Source organism: Hyperoodon ampullatus (assembly GCF_949752795.1).
Source record: "Hyperoodon ampullatus genome assembly, chromosome: 5".
NCBI lineage: Eukaryota > Metazoa > Chordata > Mammalia > Artiodactyla > Ziphiidae > Hyperoodon > Hyperoodon ampullatus.
The window spans coordinates 132,913,184-132,924,568 of record NC_136918.1 but is presented as its reverse complement, the minus strand read 5'-3'; the positions used below and the strand labels follow the sequence as shown (position 1 = coordinate 132,924,568).

At 45.4% G+C, this 11,385-nt stretch overlaps 1 protein-coding gene across 3 annotated transcripts in view; it reads left to right on the top strand.

Moving 5' to 3' along the window:
- Positions 1-1,203: 1,203 nt before the first annotated feature.
- TIAM1 (TIAM Rac1 associated GEF 1) overlaps positions 1,204-11,385 on the top strand; it is a gene marked incomplete at both ends in the record, with an annotated part of 138,031 nt that continues 127,849 nt past the window's right edge. For all 3 annotated transcript variants that reach the window (XM_079705045.1, XM_079705044.1, XM_079705043.1), the window contains one exon: positions 1,204-2,169. In XM_079705045.1, coding sequence (XP_079561171.1) covers positions 1,204-2,169 — 966 coding nt within the window. The remainder of the gene's footprint in view (positions 2,170-11,385) is intronic.

Sequence of the window (11,385 nt, the reverse complement as noted above, 5' to 3'; positions counted from 1 at the left end):
CTGCTGTATCTCTGGCTTCTAGAATGTGGTAGGTGCTCAGTATATATTTTCTGAATGAACGACTATGTAGATGATTGGAAGAATCAGCTCAGAGATGTGCCCAGCTACTTTATTTTTCTTCTTTCCTTTCTGGCCATTTTCATGTGTGTATCTTAAGTGTATACAACTTAACTAGTCTAGAGAAACCTCATTGCTGAGCAAGGAGAATAAGGCGAAATAGAGTCACACTTGTTGAACTTTGAGGATTTTTCTATTTTCCACTCTGGGTAACAGTCCTCAGACCAATGAGAGAGACTGGAAAAATGTTAAGGAAGGAGTTGAATTAACCTGGGTAGCCCCAAAAGGCTGAATGATATTTAGTGATTTCATCATGTGAATTTCTGTTTGCAGGGCACTCTGTACCAGATTAATGTTCTCAGGTTGGATTTGCTCCCAGAAATAAACCCATTAGTTGGCTGCTAAGCAGAGAGTGGGGTTCCTATTTCATTTTGCCCATCTCCCTCTCCCTATCCCACTTCACAGCCCCTACCCGAACCTCCCCATCAGGGTTTTCAGAATGCTGTGGAATTAAGGTAAAAACCTTTTTCCTTCTTGACTTGGATTTATTAGGAAGAGTTGACTGGACTTTACATCTTGAGCTTTTCCATTTTTGATTGATTTTGAAGTGTAGATGGAGTCAGAATGAAACAGAAAACCATTGAGAGAGAGGGAGGTTATCCAACGCACCTCTGAGTTTTGCTTGGTTTTTTGAAATGTGTAATTTCAAACAGAAAGTTACTCATTTGGCAGACACCTTGGTTTGTACTTTTCAGAGTTTTTAGTTTGTGGATAGGCATAGAGCTTTAAATATACACCTGTAGAGTTTAAGTAGAAGAAAACGGTTGCCAGCTCTATGAAAGCGACCCTGTGCTGTGCCCGGTGGGCAGCTACCCTGCGGGCAGAGACAAGTGTAATTCTCTAATGATCTTATTTATGTTCTTATTTCATATCTCCGCAGGAGTAATCTCAGTACATGATGTTAGTTCTCACCTGCTACCACGTAAGAGTCCAAGTACCTGCCAGGTGCACATAGGTGTGCTGTTATCTGCCAAGCTGGCTGCCCTCCCTGTGTGCTGAACTCTTCCTGTTAACTGCCTATACCCATTGGATGACTCAATGATCCCCTCCTTTTTTTTTTTTTTCTTTGCTACAGACCATAAAGCCATGGGAAACGCAGAAAGTCAAAATGTAGTGCATGAGTTTTATGGAGAAAAGCATGCGAGCCTGGGGCGCAAACACACGTCGCGCTCCCTGCGCCTGTCGCACAAGGCGCGGCGGACCAGGCACGCCTCCTCGGGGAAGGTGATCCACAGGACCTCTGAAGTGACCACCCGATCCAGCAGCACTCCCAGTATCCCCCAGTCCCTGGCCGAAAATGGCTTGGAGCCCTTCTCCCAAGAAGGCACCCTGGAGGACTTCGGGAGCCCCATTTGGGTGGACCGAGTGGATATGGGCTTGAGACCCGTGTCTTACACGGATTCTTCCGTCAGCCCCAGTGTAGGCAGCAGCATTGTCCTCGCAGCAGCCTCTGTGCAGAGCATGCCAGACTCGGAGGAGAGCAGGCTTTACGGGGATGACGCTACGTACTTGGCGGAGGGAGGCAGGAGGCAGCATCCCTATACATCCGATGGGCCCACTTTCACGGAGACGGCGAGCTTTAAGAAGAAACGCTCCAAATCTGCAGACATCTGGCGGGAGGACAGCCTGGAATTCTCACTCTCTGATCTGAGCCAAGAACATTTAACAAGCAACGAAGAGATCTTGGGTTCTGCTGAAGAGAAAGATTGCGAGGAGACTCGGGGGATGGAAGCCCCGGCGAGTCCACGGCAGCTCAGTACCTGTCAACGTGCCAATTCACTGGGGGACTTGTACGCTCCCCAGAAAACCTCTGGGGTGACGGCAGACGGGGGGCGGAGGGGCAGATTTGCAGGCTACTGTCGGAATTTGGTGTCTGATATTCCTGATCTCGCTAACCATAAGATGCCACCCGCTGCTGCCGAAGAGGCTCTTCCGTACAGTAATTATAACACACTTCCCTGTAGGAAATCTCACTGTCTTTCTGAAGGTGCCACCAACCCACAAATGAGCCATAACAACAGCATGCAAGGCAGAAGAGCAAAAACAACTCAGGTAAAGTGACTGGAATCTGTTTCAATATTTTGGAAATGATGCATGACTTTAAGTGCATGATTTTGCTCTTACACGATTCCCATCTTTTAGCCGGGTTTTACCATGTTTGCCTGGTGGGTGCTGCAGGCGATGCCGTTTCTCTGGAGATGCAGCACTCTTCTGCTTCGCCCCTCTTGCAGTTCTGTGGTGAAGGGGTGGGGATTAAGGAGTAAGCGTAGATGTGTGTCGGGGATGTGATGAGAGTGGGAATAAAGCTGCTAAGTTCACATTGGGAAGCTGCCTCTCCAACTGAGCTCTTCAACAGCATCTCACTTCTTCCGAGCTTCCTTCCTAACGTGGTTCTATCCGTGGACAGATGGGGATGCTAGGGTGTGGACTCTGGGAACTTATTTCTTCAGCGCCGCAGGTGGGAAGAGGTTAGTCGGCCGCTCGTTGGAGGAGGTGTTTTTAATTCAGGGCGGGCTCTGGTCATTTGTCAGCTTCTCTCAGAGGTTGGCAGGCTGACTGCCTTACCAGGAGCCATTTCAATTTCCTGTTCCTTGCAAGGCTAGCCAGCCCTCTCTCTGGAGGGAGGTGTTGCAGAAGGAATAACATGGGTGGGTTCCAGTTCTACGCTGCAGCCAACTCGTTTTTGACCCTGGGCAAACCCTGACTTCTAGTTGCTCTTCTGAACAGTGGGGTAAAGATGCCCGACTCACCTGCTTCGGGGGTCCAGGGCATGAAAGAGTGGGTGTGAAAACATTCTTCAAAGATTGAAAACATGTTACTTATGAAAGGAAGACCCGTTACCTTAATTAGGAATGATAATTAACGTGGAGATAATAACGTGTCAGGTAATCCTGCATGCCTCCATCCTTTCCTGGTCCTGCAGTTCCCTGTAGTGGAGTGCTGGGAGTCCTGGCTTGTGTTGAGGATGGGTTGGTAGTTTGCAGGATGGTGCTTCAGATCCGGAATCCAGATTGGGCCCATTTGCCTTGAAAGGTGTATTGGCCACCAGGGTGACCAGCGAATACCACTGAGGTCAGCTGGAAAACAGCAGGTGTGCTCTGACCTGGCCAGCATCGGATGGTGCTCACCTTCTGGTCTTGCTTCAGTGCAAGTCAAAGTTATTTCGAGGGTTATTTTGAGGCTCAGTTCTCTTGGGAAGGGTGTCTAAATATAATGGGCAGATGGTGGGGAACCTGGGGAGGAGGGCAAAGGAAATTGGCACTAGATTGTCTGTGTTCCTGCCCAAGAGCAGGTTTTTTTGTTCTGTTTTGTTTTGTTTTGTTTTTAAGTATTCAAAATCTCAGGTTTCAAATTCTATTTTGGAATTTTAAATCCCCGTATACAAGTCGTCTGTGGATACAGTTTTTTTGTTTTTGTTTTTTTAACCACTGTAGATTTCTATATTAGAATAATTGAAATTTACTATATCTTCCTCTGGGTTGATGTAGGTTAAAGGAGTCTGTGTTTGACCTTTTCCTCTTCTTTTTTAAAAGATATTTTAAATTGTGGTAAAAGTACACATCACATTTACCACCTTGGCATTTTTAAGTGTATGGTTGAGGGGTATTAAGTACATTCACGCTGTTGTGTGCCCTTCATCTTCAGAACTCTTTTCATCTTGTAGAACTGGCAATTCTGTCCCCATTAAACAATAGTTCTCTGTTTCCCCCTTTCTCCAGCCCCTGGCAACCACCGTTCTACTTTCTGTCTCAGTGAATTTGGCTCTAGAGACCTTGTAAGAGTGGAATCATGTAGTATTTGTCTTTTGTGACAGGCTTATTTCACTTAGGTTGATATCCTCAAGGTTCACACGTTGTAGCATGTGTCAGAAGCTCCTTCCTTTTTAAGGCTGAATAATATTTCACTGTATGTATATGACACTCCCCCCACAGCCCCCACTCATCCACTGAAGGACAAGTTTTGTTGATGGTGTCCAAGCGAGGTATCCTGGCTTCACCTCTTCTTACCTGAGTAACTTTGGGCACAATTTTTTTTAAATTAATTTATTTATTTATGGCTGTGTTGGTTCTTCGTTTCTGTGCGAGGGCTTTCTCTAGTTGTGGCAAGCGGGGGCCACTCTTCATCGCGGTGCGCGGGCCTCTCACTGTTGAGGCCTTTGTTGTTGCGGAGTACAGGCTCCAGACGCGCAGGCTCAGCAGTTGTGGCTCACGGGCCTAGTTGCTCCGTGGCATGTGGGATCTTCCCAGACCAGGGCTCGGACCCATATCCCCTGCATTGGCAGGCAGATTCTCAACCACTGCGCAACCAGGGAAGCCCTGGGCACAATTTTTAAGTCTCTGGAAGCCTTAATTTCTTCATCTGTCAAATGGGAATAATAATAAAGTTTCTGAGAAAATGGAATGTGAAGGCCAGCGCTTGGTACTTTAGAAGCTACCCATAAGGGACAATCTGTAAGTTGTTGTAATTTTCATTATTATTAGTGTTGAGGACTCAAGGTAGTTTTGCGTTTATATCAAACTTTGTGTTAGAAACAAAATTATTAAAAAGGCTGATTCTGAGGTTTGAGAAGGTGAATGTGAATGTTGCATCTAGATGCACTCCTTGAATTTTTATCCATCTCTCTTCTGAAGCGAGATTATGATGATAGAAACGACTGAATTACCCCGCTGTGGTCCCTCTGGCTACCCTGGCCGGGCTCTTCCTACACTGGCAACTTGACAAGTTGGGACGCAGGTGAGATGGGTGCCCTATTAAAGGGTCACCTGAAAGGCACTGCAGGCTCTGTCCTGAAGGCATCGCCAGATTGGCACTGCAGACCTGATTGGAAGAAATGGTCTCCTGGCCCTCAGCAGTTAAAAGGAACTTCACCTGTGACTGTCACTTTTACCTGGAACAATGCTAAGTTAGCACACATTCTGTGTAAGATTTGACGGGGTGCCAGGTGGTATTCTGGCTCCCTATCTCCAGGTCTCCAACACGGGGGGACAGTCGGACCTCTGCTTCCCCCTATTCCCCGCTGATGGGGCTGTGAGCCTTTGAGTCATGGCCACCCCCAGGAAAGGGGCAGAGACGGTATCACTGACAGTTCTCATGTGTAACTGTTGTACGACATTTCCATTCTTTGGCTTGTCGCCTTCTAAAATTGTTAGTGTATGAAAGTGAGATCATCTCAATGTGGCGTCTCATAAAGCACTGTGGTAGCTTAATGTAACGCAAAGTGCAACGGACTAGGAATCCTAAGAAGGACATTGCATCCCGGCTCACTCCTAACTAAACGGTGACCTTGGGCAAGTCACTCCATCCCTGGCTCCTTCTCTGACCGGGGTGAGCGACACCAGCCTCTGACAGGGCCATTAGGAGAACCAAGTGGGATTCCATGCATGGAAGCCTTTTGCAGAGTGTATAAAGTGAACGGAAGTCTTATTTTTGTATCGACTTTACGTGTTGAGTGAGGATCTTTAATGACTTGAAACAAACCCCAGAATTATGCACAACACTGTCCATCCACCCACACTTCCTAGTCTAAGTTTGGCATGTTCATCCAGCGCAATTTCTTGAGAACCCACTATGTTCCAAACAGTGTATTTTAAGAGGCAGTGGGTGTGGAGGCTTCCTTGAAAAGAATTCTTTTTTTTCTTTTTTTTTTGTTGGTAAAAGTTTCTGGCCCAGGGGCCCTCTCCAGCAAGTTTGGATCGTAGATATTAAAGCCTCCTCATCTGCTCTGGTGATGTGCTTGAATCTGTAATAGTCTTGTCAGCAGTTTTACTCTCCAGAAAAGAGCTCCTGGCAGGCATTTGGCCAAGGTCATGGCCGCTGAGCCTGAGAGACAATATGTTTTATCTGAACTAACATGAACAACATCTTTTTATTTGAAAATGATCAAAAAATGTGTCTGCCACACAGTAAGTGCTGAGAAATTATATTTGTCCAATTCAATATACTTGAGTACGTGTCGTGTACCTCCTGCATACAAGTTTTATCTTGTGAGTCAGTCTGCTACTCATTTGTTGGGAGGATTTACCCAGGCTACTGAAAGTGGAGTTTATTTGTACTGACTTCTGTAAAATCCCAAGTAGCTTGCCCCTTGATTCAGTGAATGCCTCATTGGTATTTTGGCCTGAACTTGACTCTCAGCGTTTCCATGGTTAATGGACAGAGGAAGGGGCAGCCTGGTGTCAGGCAAAGAAGAGGTTCTGGAGTCCAGCAGGTCTGAGCTTGTAAGTTTGAACCCTGTTACCTGTTGGCTGTGTAACCTAGAAGGATCTCAGTGTCTCTTGAATGAGGGTTCCACGCGGGAATGAATGTAAAACTCCTGGCACAATATCTTGCATGTATTAGATGCTCCATAAATAGTGGTTATGAGTTATGATGGTAAAGTTTGGTTTAATTGTGTAGAGTTCAGCTCTCTTGTGTCTCTAAGACTATCAGCGGGTGAGGTGGAGAGAGGAAACTGCCATTCGATGGAGTGTCCTTGAGCCAGGTTCTGTGTTTGAAAGGGAAGCTTTGGCTTGGAGCTGTCCTGCATGTCGCCTGAGGAGGGCTTCATTCATCCACTTGGGAGATGAAAGAATGTGAACAGCTGTGCTGAGGATGTCTCAGGGGGCCGCCACCTTGGGAGGGAGCAGGGGGACCCCCCTCAGAGCTCCTCGCGGGGACGTGGCACTGGTGCTAAGGTTTGTGTGCTGGTCCAGCTTCTGACACCCTCTTCACGCCGTGGTATATGGAGTGGGATCGACAGAAGACAGAGCTCCTGGCCCCTGAGCACCTCTGCAGGGGTTCATTTCAGCCTGATTGCGAGTTGCAAACTCTCCCATCGCTTTTCAGGGGAGGAAGTCAACCTAAGGAGATTAGGTGACAGGGTCTCACGACTGGATTGAAGTCCAGGTCTTCTGACCCACAGACCAGGGTCCTTTCTTCAGAAGCAAACCCACACCACACTGGCTCCCCATGTTCAAACAGGTTTCAGCTCACGTGCCCTCAGATTTTAACATCAAAACGCCCCAGTTCTGGTTCAGAAGCCAAACAGGGTGGTGGGCTGAAAAGAAAATAGTAACTGTCCACTACCATGGCCCGAAACAGAGGTCCCTGAGAGAGATGACCAAAGGCGACTTTATTTTTTATTTGTATTTTTTTAATTGAAGTATCGTTGATTTACAATGTTGTGTTAACTTCTGCTGCTGTACAGCAAACTGATTCAGTTATACATATATATACATTATTTTTCACGTTCTTTTCCATTATGGTTTATCACAGGATATCGAATGTAGTTCCCTATGCCACACAGTAGGACCTTGTTGTCTATTCATTCTATGTATAATAATTTGCGTCTGCTAATCCCAACCTCCCACTCCATCTCCCCGCCACCTTCCCCTCGGCAACAAGTCTGTTCTCTACGTCTGAGTCTATTTCTGTTCCATAGATAAGTTCATTTGTGTCATATTTTAGATTCCACACGTAAGTGATATCGTATGGTATTGTCTTTGTCTGACTTACTTCACTTGGTATGATAATCTCTAGTTCCATCTATGTTGCTGCAAATGGCATTATTATTATTATTTTTTTTATGGCTGAGTAGTATTCCATTGTATATATGTACCACGTCTTCTTTATCCATTCATCTGTCGATGGACATTTAGGTTGTTTCCATGTCTTGGCTATTGTGAATAGTGCTGCTGTGAACATAGGGGTGCATGTATCTTTTTGAATTATAGTTTTGTCTGCATATATATGCCCAGGAGTTGGATTGCTGGATCATATGGTAGCTCTATTTTTAGTTTTTTGAGGAACTTTCATACTGTTTTCCACAGTGGCCGCACCACTTACATTCCCACCAACAGTGTATTAGCGTTCCCTTTTCACCACACCCTCTCTGGCATTCGTTACTTGTAGACATTTTAATGATGGCCATTCTGACTGGTGTGAGGTGATATACCTCATCGCAGTTTTGATTTGCATTTCTCTAATAATTAGCGATGTTGAGCATCTTTTCATGTGCCTGGTGGCCATCTGTATGTCTTTTTTGGAGAAATGCCAAAGATGACTTTAGAAGGCTCTATCCCTGATGACTTTCTTGCTTGGATAAGCAAGTTAATAGGGTTGGTGATTTCAGCAAGATAAAGGGTGCAGCATGATCAGAAGATCTTGAGTTCCTATAAAAGTTTGTTGATTTTTAAAATTTTGTTTTGTTTTACACTTAGTTTAAATGGTTCAGGGATAAATATGTTCCCTGAGCTGAGAACTGACATCACCATCCAAGAGATTCCTAACCTTTGGTCACAGATTCCTTTGTGAATCAGATGAAAAATTTGGATCTTTTGGGATCAACACAAGAGACCACCCTTTTGTATATCATTTCAGGGGATCCATGGGTCCTCCAAGGTCCATCGAGAAGCTTCTGGTTAAGAACCTCAGGTTAATTCTTTTTTTAAACTAATTTTTATTGGAGTATAGTTGCTTTACAATGTTGTGTTAGCTTCTATTTGCACAGCAAAATGAATCAGCCATACATATACAAAACATCCCCTCCCTTTTGGATTTCCCTCCCGTTTAGGACACCACAGTGCATTAAGTGCATTAACTCCACTTAATGCACTGTGGTGTCCTAAACGGGAGGGAAATCCAAAAGGGAGGGGATGTTATGTGTGTTCACCTCAGTTGTCTATTTTATACATAGTATCAATAGTGTATATGTGTGTGTTCCCCTCAGTTGTCTATTTTATACATAGTGTCAATAGTGTATATGTATCGATCCCAATCTCCCAATTCCTCCCACCCCATTCCCTTCCCCCTTGGTATCCATACATTTGAAGAACCTTAGGTTAATTCTTTGTGAAACAAAATATTTTCATATAAAGTCCATTTAAAAAAAAAACCTCTCTTCTTTCACTGCTCCTGTTTGATGCTTCTTTTTTGCCTTCCTTTTGATTTTTCTTTTTCTGCCACGTAAGTTAAGCAATGAGATATTTATTTTGAACAACAGCCCATCCATTTCAACAAGAATATCCCTCTTCTTTGCCAAGATATTCTTTTGAGGAGTGGGAGGGTGAGAAGGTAGCTGAGAGATGGCTTATATCAGCAGTTCTCAGACTCCTTTGTACTCTTAAAAAGTGTTACAGACTCCAAAGGGCTTCTGTTCATGTTGGTTATATCTATAAATATTTATCACATTAGGAATTGAAACAGAAATGTAAAAAAATTCTTGTTAATTCATCTTAAAATAGCAGCAATAAACCATTACATGTTCACATAAGTAACTTTATTTTTAAAATTTTATTTTCTAAAATTAAAAAAAAAAGCCAGGAGAAGGGCATTGTTTTGTATTTTTGCAACTCTACAATTTCTGGCTTATCAGAAGACACTAGAGTCTCATATCTGCTTCTGCATTCACTCTCTTGCGACATGCTGTTTTGGTTGGACTGTATGAGGAAAGCCTGGCTTCGAACAGATAGGTGGTAAAGGGAGGACCTTAGGGACCCCCTGAAATTATTTAAGGATCCCTGGTCCTCACTTGGAGAGCTGTGTATTTATGCTAATATAGGTTGGGGAGGTCCAAGCCTTTGAAAATCACATTCTTAGTTTAGTCCGTGAGGAGAGGAGCCTCTGTGTCCCTCAGTGTAAGTCGTGTCCCACCGTAATATGTCATTGCTGGTTTCCCAGCATAACTGAGGAGGATAAAGGGCTGGGAGCGGGAGCTTGGAGGCCTCCCAGCCAGCCTGCTGTGCAGCCCTGGGAGCGTCTCCACGGATCCGCAGGGCCAGAACTTCGGAAACGCCCACCAGCTTTTCTCTCTGTGTTGGGGCCCAGGGTGCTTTGAACTTCCTGTTGACAGAATATCTAGTTTGGGCCATAAAACAGCCCAATATGTCTTTCTCACTTTCTCTCCTTTTAAAAAGATGAAAGAAAAAACATGTAAGGGAGCTCTGGTTGTCTCCATAAAAGACGTAATAAACCCGGATGGCTGGAAGATGTCGAAGTCAAGCTTTCCACTTGGGGCTCATTTGTGACTTCAACTGGAGTTGAGCGTGAGTTGAGCCTGGAAATGACTAGACCTTTAAATCAAACTAAAATGTGTTCCATGAGAAACGCTTTTCTTGGTTGGAGAGGAGGGTGGAAGATGAACAGCAGTTAAGTTGTTCAACAGTGTTTGTGGTTTTTTTTTGGAAGTGCCTACGCCATGCCAGGCGCTATTCTTGGTGCTTGGGATGCATCAAGAAGAGATCCCTGAGCTCACGAAGTTAGTTGGGGTGAAGTGGAGGTGCGTCTGCAGCGAACAGTTAGCATAATAAGTACATGACATGCTATGGGAAAAAGAGAGCAAGGTGAGGAAGAGCGGGCAGTGGGGAATGCGCAGCAATTCCGGATCAGGTGGTTGGGTCGGGCCCCGCCCCTCGGGATGGGCAGACTTGGGTAGGGATTTGGAAGCGAGATGGGAATTGGCCATTGATTTGGAAGGTGGGAGTGTGCCCTGCACCTCTGAGGAAGAACAAAGAGGCCAATGTGGATGGAACAGAGTTGGGGACGGTGGCGCAGGGGGAAGGGGATGCTGCAGAGAAGCTGCACGGGGATTGGAGGAGGGAAAGAGAAGGCTTCCAGCTGTGGGAAGAGGGACTTTGAGCTGAACCTTGAAGGACCAGTATTCCTGGAATTCCTGGACGCAAGAAAAGTTGGGAGCATACACCGGCATGAGTTCTTCAGTTTCACTGGTGGCTGGGTGCATCCGAAGGTCCAGTGCTAAGTCTGGACATCGGTGGAGGGCCTGGATGGACAGCCTTGGGAGCCCTCACCTTGCTCCTGGGAGACTTACCCAGCCATGGCATGCAGGATGGATTGACGGGAGGAAGGTAGTTAGAACAGAGAGTCTGTGGCTGAACCAGGGATGTGGCACTAGGAAAAGAAGAAAAGGGACTAGGGATGTGATATACCCTGAGGTGGTGAGGAGGGGACAGGGTTTGAGACATGCACATAAAAAAACAGATGAAAGGAGAGAAGATGATGCACGGACTTAGACATAGAGCTGTCTCCAATCTGGAGTTACCTGAAGCAACATTTCAAGCATTTGCCAACTTACTTCTGAGACTCTTTGGGGCAGCAGTAAGAATTTCAGCAGTTGTAATTGAGAGAAATTTTGAGTCACTCCATTGTGAATCATTAGAGAGGATGGGACTGAGTGCTGGAAACTTAAAAGGGTGTGGAGATTGTGCCTTAGGAAGGAAAGAGGAAGGAAATAGAAACAGGGTTTTAGAAATGTCTCAAAGGGGGCTTCCCTGG